This window comes from Ctenopharyngodon idella, chromosome 2, assembly GCF_019924925.1.
Source record: "Ctenopharyngodon idella isolate HZGC_01 chromosome 2, HZGC01, whole genome shotgun sequence".
Classification (NCBI taxonomy): Eukaryota; Metazoa; Chordata; class Actinopteri; order Cypriniformes; family Xenocyprididae; genus Ctenopharyngodon; species Ctenopharyngodon idella.
This window is the reverse complement of record NC_067221.1, coordinates 35,878,270-35,901,677: the sequence shown is the minus strand read 5'-3', so window position 1 is coordinate 35,901,677 and position 23,408 is coordinate 35,878,270. Positions and strand designations below refer to the sequence as shown.

The 23,408-nt window shown below is 38.1% G+C and overlaps 1 protein-coding gene across 2 annotated transcripts in view; it reads right to left on the bottom strand.

Moving 5' to 3' along the window:
• Positions 1 to 23,408, bottom strand: part of gpc5c (glypican 5c) — a 170,048-nt gene that overhangs the window by 34,202 nt on the left and 112,438 nt on the right. For both annotated transcript variants that reach the window (XM_051912305.1, XM_051912316.1), the window contains one exon: positions 6,030 to 6,159. In XM_051912305.1, coding sequence (XP_051768265.1) covers positions 6,030 to 6,159 — 130 coding nt within the window. The remainder of the gene's footprint in view (positions 1 to 6,029; positions 6,160 to 23,408) is intronic.

The window sequence follows — 23,408 nt, the reverse complement described above, 5'->3', positions numbered from 1 at the left end:
AATGTTGTGCCATTCTTGTCTAATACAGGCTTCTAGTTGCTCAACTGTCTTAGGTCTTCTTTGTCGCATCTTCCTCTTTATGATGCGCCAAATGTTTTCTATGGGTGAAAGTTCTGGATTGCAGGCTGGCCATTTCAGTACCCGGATCCTTGTTCTACACAGCCATGATGTTGTATTTGATGCAGTATGTGGTCTGGCATTGTCATGTTGGAAAATGCAAGGTCTTCCCTGAAAGAGACGACGTCTGGATGGGAGCATATGTTGTTCTAGAACTTGGATATACCTTTCAGCATTGATGGTGCCTTTCCAGATGTGTAAGCTGCCCATGCCACACGCACTCATGCAACCCCATACCATCAGAGATGCAGGCTTCTGAACTGAGCGCTGATAACAACTTGGGTTGTCCTTGTCCTCTTTAGTCCGGATGACACGGCATCCCAGTTTTCCAAAAAGAACTTCAAATTTTGATTCGTTTGACCACAGAACAGTTTTCCACTTTGCCACAGTCCATTGTAAATGAGCCTTGGCCCAGAGAAAACGCCTGTGCTTCTGGATCATGTTTAGATATGGCTTCTTTTTTGACCTATAGAGTTTTAGCCGGCAACGGCAAATGGCACGGTGGATTGTGTTCACCGACAATGTTTTCCGGAAGTATTCCTGAGCCCATGTTGTGATTTCCATTACAGTAGCATTCCTGTATGTGATGCAGTGCCGTCTAAGGGCCCGAAGATCACGGGCATCCAGTATGGTTTTCTGGCCTTGACCCTTACGCACAGAGATTGTTCCAGATTCTCTGAATCTTTGGATGATATTATGCACTGTAGATGATGATGATAACTTCAAACTCTTTGCAGTTTGTCTCTGAGAAACTCCTTTTTGATATTGCTCCACTATTTTTCACCGCAGCATTGGGGGAATTGGTGATCCTCTGCCCATCTTGACTTCTGAGAGACACTGCCACTCTGAGAGGCTCTTTTTATACCCAATCATGTTGCCAATTGACCTAATAAGTTGCAAATTGGTCCTCCAGCTGTTCCTTATATGTACATTTAACTTTTCCAGCCTCTTATTGCTACCTGTCCCAACTTTTTTTTAATGTGTAGCTCTCATGAAATCCAAAATGAGCCAATATTTGGCATGACATTTCAAAATGTCTCACTTTCAACATTTGATATGTTATCTATATTCTATTGTGAATAAAATATAAGTTTATGAGATTTGTAAATTATTGCATTCCTTTTTTATTCACAATTTGTACGGTGTCCCAACTTTTTTGGAATCGGGTTTGTAAATACGGTTGTCAATTGCTGTAGTTAATAGTTAGTTAATAGTGGGACCCTAAACTAAAGTGTGGCCCAAAGTTCTTTACTGGCATCTATGGTTCCATGAGGAACCTTTAACATTCATGGAACCTTTCCATTGCACAAAAGGTTATTTAGTGTAAAAGGGTTCTTCACACTAATAAAGAAATTCACTGAAAATATAAGTGCAATTCTCTGTTACCCATGTCGTAAATACTGTCGCTGTATAAGCTTCCCCGTGGGCAGCACAATATACACATGAATTTGTTGACTAAGCTGACGGAACCGGCGAATGCAGATACCTTGTTTGGAAACCATGTCCACCAACCAGGTAAAGTAGCCTGTGTTACACTATGTTCTGCAAATATCATTACACAGTTTTATTTATTGTTACTCCAGAATTGAAAAGTACAATGACAAAATAGAATAAAATGTTGTCCGCACAATCATGTAGCCATAATGTCCATAATAGCCTACACATCGGACATTGTCATAAGCTTATAAGGCTGTAAAGTAACTGAGCCTCTTTATTTGAATAACCGTTCAGACGTGAAGTAGACTGGGAAATTAGTTTTTGGATCTTGGGTGTCGAAACAGACATGGTACACATGGTTACAGCCAGAGTTTATTCACTATTTTGGGAGCGCTCTAGGTTACAGACTTTACTTTCCATCTATATTCCCTCTCTTTCTTTTCTTCACTTCCTCCGACAAAACCCTCTTTGGTTTCTTTGCTGGCTCTGCCATGGCGTTGGTTTTGAGACTTGCATATTAGATCGTTTCGTCTTATAGTTAGCTGTTGGCTAACTCCACCCAGGCTACAAGTAAAATATGTGACGTATGCCAAAAAGCAGGTCGCACTCTTCCGCTGGCAGGGGATGGGCAGGGCTGTGTGTACTGACCCGAACACGAAACTTGCAGAGTGTGGTTGTAGCTGCTAGGCAGCTGAAATAATTTTAGGGACATTATTCGGTTGAATATAAGGTCGAAAAACTACATAGTGTTGCTTTAAGAAACCAAAAATGCTTCTTCTGGCATCGCTGCGAAGACCCCCTTTTGGGACTTTTGTTTAAAGAGTGTAAAGTAAGAATTCATAATTGTGTAAGTGAGCAAGATGAACAAAACTCCAGTGGCTCATATTATAGTTAGTGGCTCATATTTGAGCTGTATGAGCCACTAACTAACTTAAACACCTCAGATTGGTCATTTCGCTCACACGCTCTGAACTGTGATTGGCTACAATACTCAAAATGCTGCAAAAAAATGTTGTAAATAGAAACCTTTGATGGTCTTCACATAGCACTCGCTCAAATATGCACGCAAGACGAAAAAGGGGTGTGAAACTGGGTTACTGTCTTTATAAGTGAAACTTTTAAAATTGTCACATAATAAACAATAATCCCTAATTCTATATTGCCAGCAAAGACATCACACTAATATTTAATGTATCGCCCAGCCCTACTAACAGCTAATGGATAGCTTAACAAATTGCTATTATAGACCTCTATGATTGTGGCAGCTTTACAAAACAACCTGTGCTGAAATATTCTGTTCAAATGATCAGAGACTCCTGTTTTTTTCATTTTTGACACCGAGGGCACAAAAACTCAGACAGAGGCTACATTTACTTACAGGTGTGAGTCTCGAAATGTCCCTTTTAAACAGCAACTTACAGTAGTGCCTCAAATACTGTCTGTGTGAATGTGCAACGGGAGTCAAGCCCGTATTCTCTTACCAGTAACCATAGTGACAGTTACTAAAGTAATATAAAAGATGGTGACGTCCATAAAAGTGAAAAGTATTATTACTTTTGATTCGACAAGAGACCAATCGAGCGGCGAGTTCATCCATCAAATCTGCATTAACTGACAACAGCTTTTATTTCTGGGTGGAGAGCGGAGCATTTGAGTTGTGCATAGAACACAAAACTAATGGTAACAGCTCCGGTGGAGAACAGTGACTTGATATAAAACCTTCAAATGACACACAGCTCATATTTCCATCGCTGTAAGTTACCGAAACCACATATGATAACCCGCAACACATGATAGACCTCAGAGCAGATCGGCTCTCTCGCACTGTATGACGTGACGGACAACTAGTTGTTGAGTCCAGGTCGGTTCAGTTCACACAGCGCGGGTTTTCTGAGAAATCAGTTGTGAGTCCTAAAAATTTACAGGTGTGAGTTTGGTTATAGAATGCGGTTGTCACTCCCATAAATAACTTAATTGTGTATGAACGTAACTGTATTAAGACAGGACTGACAACCGTATTCTGCTACTGTGTGAACGTTGCCAGTATGTGTTTGAGCTACAAATCTTTTAAGTACACTGCCACAACAGCTGGTCTTACTGTCTGAGAGATGTGATCAATGCTACAGGCGTCAGACATTTTAAAGTCAGACCTGTGGGCCTTTGGAGAAATGCAGAATGATGGATGAGAATCATTCTTCATATCTCGTCTCTCCCTCCCAAACACTTTTGCTCTCATTGACCTTGTCTCTTTCTACCCTGGAATGTTGTTCAGTCCGTGATAAAGGGACGTCCTCTCCTCTTCCCGTACCCTGTTTTTTTGATGTGTGGCACCCTGGAGCGCTAACCACAGATTAGGGGAAATGGGTGCGGGAGAGCAAGATGGCTGCCAGAGGGCCCAGCGGGGTGATTTTAGTGACGAGTGAAGATTAGGTTTCAAAGTGGTTGAGAAATGCTACAGAGACCAGGTCTACAGTGAACACCGGGAAAAAGACAGGGGCGTGGAGCTGTAGCTCATGTGCTATGGCTCTGAGCAGAAAAGAGAGGCCATTTAGTGGCCATTTTACTGATGATGGAATGGCAGGTACCACCTCAGCACCTGCATTTGAGACAGTCAGAGAAGGTCATACAATCTCTCTGTAGCCCTGGGTGGTCTCTGTGGTCATTTCAACACCTGAGTATACGAATGACATAATGTGACACTGTTTGTGAGGTCTAGAAGGCTCCCTTTGGCATTTGTTTTGGACCTAAAATTCTTTTCCATGCAACTACTAACACTAACATTACTAATCTTAACACATCCTGGATATAAATAGTTAACAAGGAGGTCTATAACACTTGGATAAAAATATCTCTTAGCATTACCATTCGTCTCAATAGCAGTTGCTCGGCTGCTGCAGGATTCCAGATGGTATTGTTCCAGATGTACAATACCGGTGAAAAGTTTAGGGTTGTTTTTTTCTGTTTTTGAAAGAAGTCTCTTAAAGGGTTAGTTCACCCAAAAATGAAATTTCTGTCATTAAGTACTCACCCTCATGTCATTCCACAACTGTAAGACCTTCGTCTTATAGATATAGTTTTGTTGAAATCCAAGGGTATCTGATCCACACATAGGCAGCAACGTCATTGCACCATTTGACATCCAGAAAGGTAGTTAAAAACATGGTTAAAATAGTCAACGTGACTACAGTGGTTCAGCCTTAATGTTAAGCGACGAGAATACTTTTTGTGTGCAAAAACAAAACAAAAATAACGACTTTATTCAACAATTTGAATCGTTGTCATACGTAGTGAACTCAGTGCAGGCTTCCTTGTTTATGTCCGAATGCTGGCTCATTATTGGCCGGATCCTGTGTCAGCATCACATGCATGCGTCTTACTGCTCACATGTTCAGCTTCGGCCAATACTAAGTTGCCATTCGGATGTAAACAAGGAAGCCTGCACCACGTTCACTACTTCAATTACGTATGACAACGGTTCAAATTGTTGAATAAAGTAGTTATTTTTGTTTTGTTTTTGCACACAAAAAGTAGCTTCATAACATTAAGGTTGAACCACTGTAGTCACATTGACTATTTTAACTATATTTTCAACTACCTTTCTGGACGTCATAAGGTGTGATGACGTTGCTGCCTATGTGTGGATCAGATACCCTAGGATTTAATCAAAAATATCTTAATTTGTGTTCCGAAGATGAACGAAGGTCTTACGGGTGTGGAACGATATGAGGGTGGGTACTTAATGACAGAAATTAAATTTTTGGGTGAACTAACCCTTTAAGCTCAGCAAGGCTTCATTTATTTGATCAAAATACAGCAAAACGACAATACTGTGACAGAATTACAATTTAAAATAATTTTCCATTTTAATGAATTTGCTGAATTTTTCAGAATCATTACTCCAGTCTTCGGTGTCATATGATCCTTCAGAAATCATTCTAATATGCTGTTTTGATGCTCAAGAAACATATCTTCTTATTATCAATGTTGAAAACAGTTGTGCTGCTTAATATTTTTGTGGTAACCGTGATACATTTTTTTAGGATGACTTGATTATTAAAAACGTCAAAAAACAGCATTTGTTTGAAATATATATTTTTGTAACATTATAAAAGTCTTTGCTGTCACTTTTTATCAATTTATAAATGTCTTTGCTGTCACTTTGTATCAATTTAATGTGTCCTTGCTGAAAAAAAAAAAACAAAACTAAATACTAACTGGGTCATGCTAACCAAGAAACATAAGTCTCATTAGAAGTACAAACAACCCTTCAGAAAACATGGTGCCAGCATTCATTCTAAAACCAGGATAGCTAATGAATTACACTGTTTTATGTTTTACTGGTGTCCCAACCATGATGCTTATCTAGCCATCAAACAGCATCACGAGAAAGACCACCTTGCCTGATAGACCAGCATTAAACTAGCGCAAACCAACCATGGAACCCTGATGTAGATGAGCTTTTGTTGTTAACTCACGGGGAGATGCCACCGACTCTCCAGAACCTTCACAACCATCCTCATCATCACATTCGCCACTGCTCTCCCCACTGCCCGTGTCATCCCAGGATTCCCTGTGCCCCACACCCGGCATGACCTTTTGGATCTCCTAAAAGGAAAATGAAAAACGCATCACATCAGTATTTATCAGTATAAAATGTATGTGCATTACAATAATGTGTAGGAACAAACAGACGATGATAATCTGCTGTTATAATAATAATAACATTAATACAAAAAAGGTGTATATATATATATATATATATAAATGCATCATAAGCAGCACAACTGGTTTAAACATTGAATAATAAGAAGAAATGTTTCTTGAGCAGCTAATCAGCATATTAGAATGATTTCTGAAGGATCATGTGACACTGAGGATGATGCTGAAAATTCAGCTTTGCATCTCAGAAATGAATTAAATGACAAAATATATTAAAATAGAAAAGTTATTTTAAATTGAAATAATATTTTTAACAAAATGACTGTTTTTACTGTATTTTTGGTCCAATAAATGCAGCCTTGGAGACCAAAAGAGACTTATTTATAAAAAATAAAAATAAAACATTATAAAGTCTTATCTTTTGAACAGTTGTGTATGTAGTAACAAATAAAAATTCTGAAAGGAAAAAAAAAAACAAAAAAACATGGTAATGCCATGGTACTTCCATGGTACGTTTTGATGATGGAAATTCATGTTGAGCTCAATTAGCTGAAGGTTTTTAATTTTGGATAATGCTTTGAATTGTTGCTTCACTTCTTAGCACTCTACGTGACAGCTGGTAGTGCTCAAAAGGCGAAGCTAGTGTATAAGCTAGGTTAACCACTTAAAAACGAGGTTAAAAATATAACTAAGTTAACCGACAGGTCTGGCCCAGGCACATCTGCGAACAGAGGGAGTTTGGCATTTCTAAATCAAGCCCTGGACACCTCAGGCACTGAGTTCGGGCCAGAGATGCTCCACAGGTCGGGTTAAAACTGGTTTACTATAGCAGAAGCAAAGATATTTTTAACCTACACACAAACTGTACACGCAGTGGAGTTCAAAATCTGGGATTTGTCATTTCAACCTGGAAGTAAAGTTTTACATTTTTCACTCAACTTTTCATTCGAATTATATTAAAAAAAATACATCATAGAGGCAATTTCACTAGTGGTCTCAGACTTTTGGACCCCATTATAGGCCTACATCCAGGCAAATCCACTGCCATATTAATCTTTCCACTGACATTTCACTCTAGATTTTCCTTCCCGTTCAGTATAAGATTTTGAGCATAGTTAAGTAAAGCATTTGATTTTAATCTTTCACTACCTGCTGAGGACTAAATGTCACAACATACACGCTATATACAATTCCTTGAAAGTCACTTTGCACAGAAGTGCCCACTGGGGAAATAAATGTCAATGTAAAGGTCAAACTCACATGACCCTTTAACTTTTGAGTCAGCACTATCAGGAGCGGGCAGGCTGCACACGCTCACCGTAACCTTTCACCCCCTGCCCAGGGCTTACGAGTCAGCTAGAGACGTGAAGCTATAGATAAATATAGCAGGTTGGCCACGAGCTAGACAGACAGATAAATATATAGATGATATTAATGGACAGTAATGACAACGGCTCCACACACATGGCTCAACCCTCACTGCTGGGATTTCTAACTTTGTCCTGACAAAGCACATGGATGCCTTTCAAAAACAGTCATGTGCACATTGACGCAAATACAGAAGATGATTCCTAACCTCGACAGGCACTCTGGAGAAAGTGTTTAAAACACTGCAAATGCACCAACATGCACACACTCAAACTTTTTCTGTTTCTTATTAATGACCTCATATGGAAGCGCTGGTTTCATTAATATTTTTAGGTCAGACTGTTTTAGGTTTTATCCAGTTTGATCAAGTTGCAATGACAAAAACCAATGCAGTAACTTTTCCCAATACACATAAGTGTGTCATGTAGCTGCATTTCCCATGTGTACCAGTGTTGTTAAAGGTACACTATGTAACTTTTTTTTTTTCAAAATAAACAAAATTTAAATGAGTCAATACATCGTAAATCCTTCCAAGACGGGTTGTTTTTTTACTGGGCAATTGCATGTATGTCACTCACACATGCGTGTCTCGTCATATCCGTAAACAGAGAAAAGTTGCTCAGGCTACTTTGACGCATTTATGGTGTGGGAGTGGCATAGGTTAGTCGTCACAACGAAAGAGAAGGTTTACATAGAGCACACTAGATCTCAAACCTTTGGGGTAAAACCTGAATAAATAAAAAAAAACGCTGATAAGAGGAGACTCTGCTGGAAAAAAGAGAATGCGACAGAGCTCGTAATAAAACAAGAATCAACATTGGCTTGGCTTTTCGTAGATGCCGAGAACAGAGGGATTTAAAAAGTTGTAAAAGCGACAAAGAGATGGTGTTTTTATTACTCAGTGGGTGAGTAAGATATTTTATTGAACAGATAAATTGCCATATGTAGCTCTCTAACACACTTCTTTGTAAAGCATTTCATCATTTCATTATGGTTGTTGTAGCGCTGTGCTGGAATTTATTTTCAAGGAAGTACCATGTCCCATGTATCCATCTGTACCATGTACCTCTGCCCATCTTTACTTCTGAGAGACTCTACCTCTCTAAGACATCCTTTTTATAGCTAATCATGTTACAGACTTGATATCAATTAACTTAATTAGTTGCTAGATGTTCTCCCAGCTGAATCTTTTCAAAATGTCTTGCTTTTTCAGCCATTTGTTGCCCCTGTGCCAACTTTTTTGAGACCTGTAGCAGGCATCAAATTTGAAATGAGCTCATTTTGTGGTTTAAATTTCTCTGTTTAAACATTTGTTATGTTATCTATGTTCTATTGTGAATAAAATATTGGCTCATGTGATTTGAAAGTCTTTTAATTTTTATTTTATTCAAATTAAAAAAACGTCCCAACATTTCCGGAATTCGGGTTGTAGTAAAAAAACACACTGGGTGTTTTAATTGACTCACAGCAACTTTTTGTGAGAGTTTGAGGACTCTCTACATCAATGTATTGCATATTGTTTACATACATGTACAGTAGATGAGTGGATCTCAACTGGTTTTGCTTCAGGACTCAGATTTCAAGTTGCGACAGTACTATAACTGTTAAAGGGTTAGTTCACCCAAAATCTCTTAGTTGTCTGAGTACTGAGTCGGTGTTTTCATGTAGAACCAGGAAGCGCTGCACTGTCTACAACATAAACAGCATAAGAGAATGACAAGGAAGAGAAGAAATTGTTGAATAAAGTTGTTATTTTTGTTTTGTTTTGGCGCACAAAAAGTATTCTCGTCGCTTCATAGAATTAAGTTTGAACCACTGTAGCCACATGAAGTATTTTAACGATGTCTTTACTACCCTTCTACACCTTGAAAGTGGTAATTAAATTGCTGTCTATGGAGGAATCACAGAGCTCTAGGATTTCATCAAAAATGTCTTAATTTGTGTTCCGATGATGAACAAAGTTCTTGTGGGTTTGGAATGACATGAGGGTGAGTAATTAATTAAATAGTTTTCATTTTTGGGTGAACTAACCCTTTAATCATACAAAATGTGCATAAAATGTACATAAAATCAGAAATGTAATAATATTACCATAAACTGCATAGGCCCACCAATATTATTAGCATGACAGGCTAGACAGGAAAGAATTTTATATGAGACAGATTTTGATTTGATTTACAATCTTTTAAAAAAAAAAAAAAATCTACAGGTGCATCTCAATAAATTAGAATGTCATGGAAAAATTCATTTATTTCAGTAATTCAACTCAAATTGTGGAACTCGTGTATTAAATAAATTCAGTGCACACAGACTGAAGTACTTTAAGTCTTTGGTTCTCTTAATTGTGATGATTTTGGCTCACATTTAACAAAAACCCACCAATTCACTATCTCATTAATTAGAATACTTCATAAGATCAATTAAAAAAAGGATATCTTAAACAGAAATGTCAGGCTTCTGAAAAGTATGTTCATTTCTATGCACTCAATACTTGGTTGGGCCTCCTTTTGCATGAATTACTGCATCGATGCGGCGTGGCATGGAGGCAATCAGCCTGTGGCACTGCTCAGGTGTAATGGAAGCCCAGGTGCCTTTGATAGTGGCCTTCAGGTCATCTGCATTGTTGGGTCTGGTGTCTCTCATCTTCCTCTTGACAATACCCCATAGACTCTCTATGGGGTTCAGGTCAGGCGAGTTTGCTGGCCAATCAAGCACAGTAACACCATGGTCACTGAACCAGCTTTTGGTACCAGCTTTTGGTAGTGTGGGCAGGTGCCAAATCCTGCTGGAAAATGAAATTAGCATCTCCATAAACCTTGTCAGCAGAAGAAAGCATGAAGTGCTCTAAAATTTCCTGGTAGATGGCTGTGTTGACTGTGGACTTCAGAAAACACAGTGGACCAACACCAGCAGATGACATGACAGCCCAAATCATCACTGACTGTGGAAACTTTACACTTGACTTCAAGCAACATGGTTTCTGTGCCTCTCCACTCTTCCTCCAGACTCTGGGACCTTGATTTCCAAATGAAATGCAAAATTTACTTTCATCTGAAAAGAGGACTTTGGACCATTGAGCAACAGTCCAGTTCTTTTTCTCCTTAGCCCAGGTAAGACGCTTCTGACGTTGTCTTTGGTTCAGAAGTGGCTTGGTACGTCGAATGTGACATCTGTAGCCCATTTCCTGAAGACTCCAGCTTCAGTCCACTCCTTTTGAAGCTCTCTTAAGTTCTTAAATCGGCTTCACCTGACAATCTTCTCAAGCCTGCGGTCATTCCTTTCACTTGTACACCTTTTCCTACCACACTTTTTCCTTCCAGTCAACTTTCCATGAATATGCTTTGGCACAGCACTCTGCGAACAGCCAGCTCTTTCAGCAATGACCCTCTGTGGCTTACCCTCATTGTAGAAGGTCTTGATGATCGTCTTCTGGACAACTGTCAAGTCAGCAGACTTCCCCATGACTGCTGTTGGGATTACTGACCTGAACCCAGTATTTATACCCTGAGAATGGTAATTTAATAGAACTTGAAATTAAATATTCTAATAATTTGAGATACTGATTTTTTTTTATTTTGTTGAGCAGCAAGCTGTAATCATCAAAATGAAAACAAAAAAGTCTGGAAATATTTTACTTTATGTCTAATAAATCTAGAATATATTTAAGTTTTACTTTTTGAATTAAATTACAGGAAAAAAAAAAAGAAAAAAAAAAAAAAAACCTTTTTCATGATATTCTAATTTATTGAGATGGACCTGTATGAGATTTATTTATTTATTTTATTTTCACCAAGTATGATTATATGGTTACTGGAAGTCTTTTGCATTTACCACCCATTTTTTTTCCCCACTGCTGTCTATGCCATTATTAGAAAAACCCTTTGACCCTTTTGTAGGTCATGCCCCACCAGTTGAGAACCACCAATCTAGAGCTTGAGCGTACAAATTGCAGGTAAAAGCCTTGTCATAATGCTTCCTCTGAAACTCCCGGTCATGATGACAAATGCTTTCAGGATCCTGATGCCAGATCTATTCCTGTCTGCTAATCTATTGTATTGGTAGGTACATAGTACTCCTGCATTGAGAACATAGCCTGCCGCACTATCAATAGACAAACACACACTCGCTCAGCCCGGAACAGATACACACCTCCTCACCCTTAACGTAATGAAACATATCATGGAAAATAGGATTTTCTCTGCTCTACGGAAATAGAGTTGGATGTACTATAAAAAAAACATACTCTAACACACTGTTTTCCAGCCTACCCGATTTAGGGGAACTGATTATGATTTCACACAATCAAGAAGTGTGCAACACAGAACTATATAACACAGTGTTTTCTAGCTGAGTGACAGAATAACTTTTGTTAACCAAAAAGAGAAGAATGAGTGGCTGTTCACACATGTTTTGCATTTATTTTTAAAGAATCCTGAACAGAAAGTCCCCAAACAAAACTTAAGTTAGCTATTCTCAATACAAACAATTTCTTCAAAAATTCCTCTTTATCTGATTATCTCTATTAAAGCCATGGCTAATAACCGGATAGAACGCAGCTGCTGTCGAAAAGAAAAATGCTGTTTCTCAAACAACTAAGTATTGATCCAATTAAAGGCACAGATAGATCTAATGTGCACAATGATATTCATATTGAAATCATTTTAATCACCCCTGATATAACACTGCAGTATTTCTTGAAGAAATGCAGACACAGAGTTCCCAGCAACTATGAAATGGCATGCAATTCAATGTTTTAATAATAACAAAACTATTTAGAGACACTCAATTAGGTCTAATTCATCTTTATTTACACCTATAGTATTTGCTTTGATTTATGTAAAGCAAAACATTGCCTGTTCTACTCAAGTTTGCTTGATTCAATCATTTAGACCTATGAGCTTTGAGCAACTGTGACCATATGACCGCCCATATCAAACATCAATGTGAACTGTGCTTGCCAATCATAATAGAAATCATGTACGTACAGAAGTTTTAAAGATAGAAAAAAGGTCAGAAGTGGGTAGAAAATTGTCATTCAAAACTAAAATCAAGTCTGTTTTGGGGCAAGAAAACTTACAGCCTGAATAGAAGTGGACTTAACGGGGACCTATTATGCCCCTTTTTACAAGATGTAATTTAAGTCCCAGGTGTTCAATGTGTCTGTGAAGTTTCAGCTCAAAATACCTCAGATCATTTATAAATTCATGTTGTAAATACTCATTTCTGAGTGTGATCAAAACAAGCTGTTTTCGTGCATGTGCCTTTAAATGCAAATGAGCTGCTGCTCCCCGCCCCCTTTCCACAATCACAGCTCCTGCCTGCAACGGATGCTCTGCCAAAAACTAACATGACATCTGCTTGGTTTTGATTATCATCTATAATCACAATCACGCTCACGGACAGTGCAGTTCTTCTTCATCATGAAAGTTTATTATGTGTTTTAAAACTATATCAGTTTAAACTTCTAATTTATCGTTTTGTGAGCACATATATCTGAAGCACAAACACAGACAGCTGGCTGTCAGAAGGCATGTCTCGTAAGTATTAAACTAACTTATCTTTCTCTTTTTGTTGTGCTTAAACTGTCAAATACATACAAGATTATGTCAAAAAGATCACATACAGTAAACGCAGTCAGTTATGTCTGTGAATGTAAAAAGCAAGTGTGTATATTAGAGCTGAGGTGCATTACCTTCAAAAATAAAACTAATCCACTGTCTTCAGTGGCTCAGATGTCAGGAGTAAATGATGACAGTTATGTTCACTCTTACATTCAACAACAAACCACTTCAATTGCTTACCAAACATTCTTGTCGCTACAGCTGCTCCAGTGTAGAGAAAATGGCGGACAGTGTACAACTAGCTCAGGGCGGAAACTATGCTAATACGGCTCTGTCTGTCAGCAGTCGTGGGTGGGGCTTGAGCAGTATGACATCATACTGTTCAGAAAATCAAAATGGCTTGTTAATTGAGACCGTTTAGGTTTTTGGGGGATTAAAAAAAAGGAGTAGGTGGATGTTTATCATTATAGGGTGGTTGTGTACACACACTGAGTTTACAAACACTATGTAAAAGTGAATTTTGCATAATAGGTCCCCTTTAAAACGTAGATTATGACCTTTTAAATGTTACTCTGACACAGTATAAACTGAATAAATGGAATTTTACAGGAACCTTTCCTACAAATTACATGATTAAATGTTTTAAATTAACAACTAATAAAGTTTATATAAACGTATTTCCTCATTTGCACTTTCTGTTACTCCATTAGGTCCAATAAAAGTCAACCACTGCTTATAAACAAGTCTCAGAAACGAGTATTTTTGATCAAAGCCCTTATAGACCAATTAACCTTGCAATCATGCAAAGCAGTCAAATGAATAATTTAATTACATATGCATGTGTTAATGGACTGGCTGGCAGTGTCGTGACTGAGTCAGCAAACCTGTGGAGATCTCAACCAATACGGACAGTCTCTAAAACACATTAAATAGAAAGTACTCTGAACTCAGTTCCCACTATAGCTCTCTAATTAGACACACTATAAAGAATTAATTAAAGAATGAAAGACTGCAGTGACCATGGTTACAGCTTATTAACTGGCTGAAGGCCCAGTTATCTTGGCCTCTCTTTATCTATAATTCTGTGAATGACAAAGAAAAACATTATTGGAACTAGAACTGCCAAGGTTGACACATTAGACCTGAGATTAATTAAATATGTTTAAACTTCAGAAATTGAAAGACGAGTAAAAATTACTGTTTATGGCAATCAACATATGAGCTTAACTTTCTGAACCTGGAATAGATCAAGATTTGATTCCTAGGGAACATTTGGACTTTAGATAACAGTCTCGGCCAACAATGTTAATTGAAATTGTGCTAGGAGATCTAAATTATTACAGAACTAAATATCAACCAACTTAGGACCAAGATTTACAGCCCACTTAGTATGGCCACCCTGTTGAGTACAGAGCTGTGCAAACTGGGAAGTCACATGGGACATCTAACACACTCTATGTACTCCATAAGGCTGAGATTATAATGGGAGTTCAATATGCAACTAAAATTCATTGCCTGTGTGTGTCCCTCTCTTCCTGTCCGCAAACAATCAGAGCCAGAATTCACGTCCTAAGAGAGCAACAATCACAGCTAGCCCAGACATCTGCTTGGAGATGTTTGCAAAGTGAGATCGGACAGCCTCCAGGTTAAATATTGCAACGGGGAACGTTCCTGCAAAAGTCACTGTTCATGTGAACATCTAAATAAACATCTGCATACAACACTGCAAAAAAATAATTTTCATAAAACGTATGTGTTGTCCAATGAAAACATCTAAACATCTTTAAAATAATTTCATTTAAATCTCAAAAGATTTTTACATTTATGCTTAAAACAAGAATAAAACAAAACGTTATTCAAAATATACAGTAAACTACCTTTCAAAAGCCGAGGGTTGGTATTTTTTTTTTTAATGTTTATGAAAGAAGTCTCTGCGGAGCCCCTAAAGGGACATGGTGGTGGGGGAAAAAAATGAGATGGGAGAAATATAACAAGTCAGTGCTTTTGTGTTTTCTCACAAATGTTTTGTGTTCCCATAGAAACATTGCATTCCTTTGCAAAAACTTTTGCATTCCCTCAGACGTTTTGCGTTCACAGAGAAACTTGCAAAAACTTTGCGAATGAACATAAAAGTTTCTCGGGAACGCAAATGTTTTTGTGAGGGAACGCAAAGGTTTTGCAAGTGTATGCAAAAGTTTCTCGGGGGAACGCAAAACATTTGCGAGGCAACGTAAAAGCACTGACAAATTATTTTCCCATCTAATTATTATTTTTTTTCTTTCACCATGTCTCTTTAGGGGCTCCGTAAAGTTTCTTACGCTCACCAACAGTAATGTTGTTAAATATTATTAGAATTTAAAATCATTTAAAATGTTTTCTAAATATATTAATGTTTCAAAAATTTCATTTATTTCTGTGATGCAAAGCTGAAATTTCAGCATCATTACTCCAGTCTTCAGTGTCACATGATCCTTCAGAAATCATTCTAATATGCTGATTTGCTGCTCTAAAAACATTTCTTTCTTATTATGAATATCGAAAATGGTTGTGCTGATTAATGTTTTTGTGGGAGCCTTGTTTTTTTTTTTTTTCAGAATTAAAAAGAACAGCATTTATTTGAAATAGAAATCTTTCGTAACAATGTAAAAGTCTTTACTGTCATGTTTGATCAGTTTAATGCATCCTTACTGAATAAAAGTATTAATTTCTTACATTTTTGCTTCTCAAGTAAATTTATCTTGCGGTAGATGTTTAGATATTTTTACTCTGAAATGAGGAAAAAAATACTGATTACGATAATTTTTCTTGCATGTTGCATGGTTTACACTGCGTATCTGATTGGTTAAAAATACCTCTAAATAAAGCTGTACATTAAACACTAAGGGCCTGTCCACACGGAGACGCGTTTAGGTATATACGCAAAAATTTTGTATCGTATAGGTGTTTCGTCCAGACGAATCCGGCGTTTTCAGAACGTGAAATCGATATTTTTTTTAAACCGGGTCCCAGAGTGGATAAATCTGAAAACGACACCCTTGCATTTTCGTGTGTACAGCCAATCCGTATATTTTGTGAAACGATGATGTCATCACCCCACGTGTCAACCCTAGTCAGACATCGCTATGTCACATAACAGCAACAACAACAATAACAATGGCAGACTACATGCTGGTGTTCGTGCTGTAGAAGCTACCGAGCCTATTAGCTTTACTAAAATAAAGCTTTATTTCTAAGCTTTACTAAGGTTTGTATACAGCGTGGAAGGGTAATGCACATGCTGCAAGTCTTATTCTCCATTTTAGTGTATCTCTGTGGCAGAATTACAGCGCCACATACTGATCTGGCATGTATACTACATCGTTTTGAGTTGGTTTCAGTGGTTTCGTGTGTATGCAGATATTTCTTGAGACAAGGAAAAAACAAAAGATCGGATAGGGAAAGCTCTGGCTTCATGTGGATGTAGCCTTAGATGTCTGAGATATTGCCTAGAAGATAAGGCGTGTTCTCCAAAATAAGCAGCAGTACTCATGGGTGATATGAATTCAGCTTGTCATTTCCTGATCCTGTTTCTGCCCCCTTCTTCTATTCACTGTCTCCATGAATAAAATGGGAAAAAGGCAAAAAAAAAAAAAAAAAGCAAACAAACCATCAAACTGTATGCCAATACTGGCTTCGCACAGTATTTTACTGTGTGGGCAGTGGGCAGGGTCAGAGAGGGAAAAAAAAAAATGCTGGATGAAAAAAAATGCTTGATGCTGGACGATAAAAAAAAAAAAAACACGAAATCTGATCCGACTGTTCAGACTTTCCAAATCTGATTTTAATCGGATTTCAAACCACGTACAGATGGTTTGGATCAGAGTTGTAAACATCAAATCTCATGTTTTGTTTTATTTTTTGTTGTTGTTGTTGATGTTTTCTGTTCAGACTACAATATATATAAAAAATCAGATTTTTGCTGCCTGTCTGAACAAAGTCAATGTAAAATATCTTGTTTGTCCAGCTTTTAAATGATTGTCATATTTAATGTGCTAACATAAGTAATCTGTAAGTTCAGAGAGGTTCTGAGACTGGATGTATGAGGATGGAAATAATGTCTCTCATTTCCACTGCGAAATCATCCAATAACAAATCAGGTACTTACTCTGTAAATGTTTTCAAAGCACTAACTCCTAAAAATATACAATAAACCACTCTAACCAGAAACCTTAAAAGACCTCAGACGCTTACACACACACAGGTCCAGTGGAATGTACAAGATTAAATTCTTTCTCATGTGCCCTAAACTTTCTATTCACTGCAAAGCCCAAGTTTCCAGAGTGACCGATCCACTCGTAAGAGCAGGTCGAGGTGTGTGTGTGTGTGTGTAAGTGGCTAATAGTTCATGCTGGTTTGTTGAACAAACCCCAGCAGGGCTCAAGAAAACACATTCCAGGAGTTAATGACCAAAATGAGGGTAAAATATTACATATTTACCACACCCTGGCATCCAGTGAGGGAACAAGAGAGAGGGAGTGAAAAAGGAAGGGAGACAGACAGAAGGAGGGAGAGAGAGAAAAAGTGATCGGGTTTATAAATCTGTGTGAGAGCAGGACAATAGCTCACTAGAGAGCTGACAAACATGCAAGAAGACATTCTTAAGACATTAAAGGGCAACAGAGCAGCAGTGTGTGCATGTGTGAGGCCAAGCTTTCTTTCTCACGACTCCCTGAAGAGGGTTTTCGCTGCTTAGGTTGAGCTCTCATGAATGCACACACACACACTGGTAGGGTGTGTGTAGTTGACAGTCCCACCCTCACACAGCCAGACTCCATCACCTCATGAGGACCAGTACAAGAGACTGCTGACAGAGAGATGGAAAGAGAAAGAGACAGACATAATAATGGAGAGACAGACAGATAGACAGACAAAGGTTACATAGACAGAGAGAGAAACAGACTAGTAATAAATTAATGCAGCCTTGGTGAGCATAAAAGAAAGAAAGAAAGAAAGAAAGAAAGAAAGAAAGAAAGAAAGAAAGAAAGAAAGAGCGAGTGAAAGAGCTAGCAAAAGAAAGAAAACCAGGAGTGAGCAAAAGAAAGCAAGCAAGAAAGTAAGAGCGAAAGAAAGAGAGAAAGAAAGAGCGAGCGAGTGAAAGAAAGAAAGAGCGAAAGTGAAAGAGCAAGCGAAAGAAAGAAAAAGCAAGAGCGAGTGAGAGTGAGCAAAAGAAATAAAAAGCAAGAGCGAGCAAAAGCAAGAAAGCAAGAAAGAAAGCAAGAAAGCAAGAAAGAAAGAAAGAAAGAAAGAAAGAAAGAAAGAAAGAAAGAAAGAGCAAGAGCGAGAGAAAGAGTAAGCAAAAGAAAAAGCAGGACCAAGCAAAAGAAAGAAAGAAAGAAAGAAAGAAAGAGTATGCAAAATAAAAGAGAAAGCAAGAAAGAAAGAGGAGTGGCAAACAGCAGTCTCTTTTCTCTCTGCCTTTCAGAAGCATTCCTTCACTCTGAGCTTCACGTCTCCAGTGCTCATGTCAGTGACATCCACTCCTGAAGGAAAAGGGATTTCACAGACATCAGAGCGCCGGGCAAACACACTCATATTTTCCACGGACGCAAAGGACGTGCTGCTTGAATGGAGCTGTTAGGGAGTGGTTTCACATGCAGCTTTGTGAAATATTGTCCGTCGGACAGTAAAAGAACATGATAAAACACTGTCAGGAGCAGCCAGTGGGCCATCAGAGGCCTGTAAGAGCTGAACATCAGCCATTAAATCTACATTATTATCTGAGAATCACATAGAATAAAGCTGTATGGAATGAACAAGAATAACAAGACAAAATGAGATGAGGAGATGAGGAAGAAAAGATAAGAAATGAGAGGAGAAGAGATGAGATGCAGTGAGAGAAAAGGAGAAGAGATGAGATGCAGTGAGAAGAGAGGATAAGAAATGAGATGCAGTGAGAGAAAAGGAGAAGAAATGAGATGCAGTCAGTGAGAGAAGAGATGAGATTCAGTGAGAGAAGAGATGAGATGCAGTAAGAAAAAAGGAGAATTAGATGTAGTGAGAGAAAAGGAGAAGAGATGAGATGCAGTGAGAGAAAAGATGAGATGCAGTGAGAAGAGAAGAGATGAGATGTAGTGAGAGAAGAGATGCAGTGAGAAGATAGGAGAAGAAATGAGATGCAGTGAGAAAAAAAGGAGAAGAGATGAGATGCAGTGAGAAGAGAGAAGAAGAAATGAGATGCAGTGAGAGAAAATAAGAGATGAGATGCAGTGAGAGGAGAAGAGATGAGATGCAGTGAGAAGAGAAGAGATGAGATGCAGTGAGAGAAGAGATGAGATGCAGTGAGAGAAAAGATGAGATGCAGTGAGAAGAGAGGAGAAGAAATGAGATGCAGTGAGAGAAAATAAGAGATGAGATGAGGTGAGAGGAGAAGAGATGAGATGCAGTGAGAGGAGATGAGATGCAGTAAGAGAAAATGAGAAGAGATGAGATGCAGTCAGTGAGAGATGAGATGAGATGCAGTGAGAGGAGAAAAGATGAGATGCAGTGACAGAAGAGAGAGATGAAGTGAGATTAGAGGAGAAGAGATTAGATGCTGTGAGTGAGAGGAGAAGAGATTAGATGCAGTGAGAGAAAATGAGAAGAGATGAGATGCAGTGAGAGAAAATGAGAAGAGATGAGATGCAGTAAGAAAAAAGATGAGATGCAGTGAGAAGAGAAGAGATGAGATGCAGTGAGAGAAAAGGAGACGATATGAGATGCAGTAAGAAAAAAGATGAGATGCAGTGAGAAGAGAAGAGATGAGATGCAGTGAGAGAAAAGGAAAAGAGATGAGATGCAGTGAGAAGAGAAGAGGTGAGATGCAGTGAGAGAAGAGAGGAGATGCAGTGAGAGAAAAGGAGAAGAGATGAGATGCAGTCAAAAGAGAGAAGAAGAAATGAGATTCAGTGAGAGGAAATAAGAGATGAGATGCAGTGAGAGAAAAGATGAGATGCAGTGAGAAGAAAAGAGATGCAGTGTGAGAAAAGATGAGATGCAGTGAGAGGAGAAGAGATGAGATGCAGTGAGAGGAGAAGAGATGAGATGCAGTGAGAAAAGAGAGAGATGCAGTGAGAGAGAGGAGAAGAGATTAGATGCAGTGAGTGAGAGGAGAAGAGATGAGATGCAGTGAGAGAAAAGGAGAAGAGATGAGATGCAGTAAGAAAAAAGATGAGATGCAGTGAGAAGAGAAGAGATGAGATGCAGTGAGAGAAAAGGAGAAGAAATGAGATGCAGTGAGAAGAGAGAAGGAATGAGATGCAGTGAGAGAAATGGAGAAGAGATGAAATGCAGTCAGTGAGAGAAAAGATGAGATGCAGTGAGAAGAGATGAGATGCAGTAAGAGAAAAGATGAGATGCAGTAAGAGAAAAGATGAGATGCAGTGAGAGAAGAGATGAGATGCAGAGAGGAGAGGAGACTAAGGGTGTTTTCACACCTATGGATCGATTGCATTGTTCCGAAACAGGGACTTGTTCTTGGTTCGGTTTGCTTTCACAGGGCAATATTTCAAAGCCATACCAAAATGTGTTTATGCAAGTCACATGCGTGTACAACTGTCTCCTTATTGGTCAGAGTTTGTTCTGCGTCATCCATTAAAATGATTGACAAGTTCGCTCCATGAGCATATTGTGGCTTGTTTAGTACCTGTCAAACACTATACGAATGTAGCTGTCATTCCCGCTGTTGCTACTACACTCGTACCAATTCAAGCGCCATTTCTCTGTACCTCCCGGCGCTGTCTAAAGTATGTCGAGACTCATGCAAACACTATAAGAATGTTATAATGCAGCTAGAGCAGGAATCAAGGCTTTGTCAGGACAGGTTCTTGCATGGAGAAGTGTGATTACACAACTTTTTATGATGAAGAGGTGCTCTTTGGTTTTTAACTGCAGTAACTTATGTGCTCACTCACAGAATCAAACACTGCTGAATTGTATACAGCACATTTCCCGTTGTGAAATATGATATTGTTTGGTTCGTTGGTCCGTTGGGTCGGATTGCTTTCACACCACAAGCAAACTGCCCCAGAGTTTGTTTGCAATCGGGCCAAGACCACCTTGTTCAGGCAATCTCGGAGCGATTGTTTTGGTGCGGGTCCAAGCGCGATTGCCGTGTTCACATATGCCTAAATGAACCGAGCCAAGGGAGAAAACACACCAGGTTCCGAAACAAATGCTCTGGTGTGAAAACACCCTAAAGGTGACAAGCAGAGAGAAAAACATTTTAGATGAGAGGATTAAGGAGAGGAGTCATCCATCCTGTTGTGGAAACAGAGTATTCTGTTCACATGTTTGTGTGATTCAGGGTTTGTCACACTGCTGTCCAGAACAACAGAGCATGACTTTACAAAACAGACTGGGAGAGAGATTAGATGTCCCTCTAAATTCTTTTGCTTCTATTTACCTACATCCACACAGACATTACATAAAGCAATAAACTGACAATGGCAACAGCAATATAATGAAATAAATGATTACAATTAGTTGGTTTACAATTAGTAAGTTTACAATTAGTAAGTCATATTGTTTATTTTTAATGTATGATTGTAGAGCATACTGATCAGCGTTCTATTAATCTAATCAGAATTTGAAGCTATAAAAAGCTCTATTTAAAAAAAGAAGAAGAAAAAAAATTGTCTAAATAAACAGCATCCGTGAATTAGAAAATGCAAGAGAGAAAACAAGACAATTTTTCACATACTAAATTAATAACATATTTACATTTATGTCTATTCATTTAGCAGAAGCTTTTATCTAAAGTGACTTACAAATTAGTTGACCAGGACAGTACAGGCTAGAACAGATGTGAAAGTGCAAAACATTCATTATTTAAGTGCTCACAGATTCAAAACACTCACAGCTCGGTGTTCAAGCAATAAGCCACGAAAGGCCATGCATTAAAATACTTTCAGTATACAGTTAAAGAGTGCTGCTAGGCATGACACATCACAACAAAATTATTTTATAAATCAGTCATTTGATTTGTTTTCCAAAACAAATATCTAAACATATTTAAGCACATATAATAATTCTTGTTTTGAGATTATTTTTTTCTTACCACATTGACAAATGGCATAAACATCACTAATTTTGTTAGATTTATGTTTAAAACATCAACAACAAACAATATCAAAACAAAACAATAGGCTGTGTAAGACAAATACTGCTTAAAAACAGTCTTCATCACTTACACAATGGGTGTCACTAGGTAAGTAAACTGTGAAAACAAACTATGAGCAAATATGTCTCACGCTGCCCATCGAAACAAGTAAAATTATAGCTTTTAAATAGATTTAATGGTTATAGTTACTAATTTTATCCTCAGAAATGGCAAAAACTTTCCATTTGATCTTGATTGTACTTGCCATCAGATTAAAAAGTAAATAAGCATCTGAAAAAGCTTTTCATGTATGCTAAAACTGATAATATTAATCAAACAATTCTACCACCAAGTACTTCATTAAACTAATTATGCATTGTTTACAAGCTCCTCTCATTAATATGAATTCAACTAATGCACAGTCACTGGTGTGCATATATCAGTGCAATGGCATTGAAAGTGGCTCATTTAATCGCCGTTTTATCTTCACAGGACTGCTGTTGATATTATGCCCAAAGTAAACTCAGATATGTTCATATATGTGATGCACAGCAGACGGGCAGTAGTGAGTGTTCAGTGAGCTCTTTATAGAGCCGTAGATCTCTCTACCCACTTCAAACAGTGTGTTCTGTTCTCCCTGAGGCCTCAGACAAGAGACAAGCCTTTGATACAGAAAACGACTATGCTGCGGTCACACACACACCTGATACCCTGCCGGTACAAAAGGGACTGTTAAGAAAAATACAGATCAAGTGATAACCAGACTAAATGATCAACACACACAGTTGACCCCAATCAGACAGATGACTGAAACAACTAACACTGCACACAGTGTGTGTAAGCACTGTGTGATACGAATATGATATTTAAAGGTGAGTATTTCAGCACCATTTTGTAACAACTTAAATTGTCTAAAAAAAGAACAGACTGAACAAAAAGAAAAATAAATAAAGGAACCTAAAGGAACAGTTTAGCCAAAATTATGTTTTTTTTTTTTTTTATTATTATTTACTCGCCCCTCATTGTTGCAAAACTTCTTCCTTTAAAAGAAGATGTAAGGCTATCTTGTTCTGTAAAATACATTGAAATTTAATGCAATCAGGGGCTGTCAAGCTCCAAAAATGAAAAAAAAAAAAAAAAAGGACTCAAGC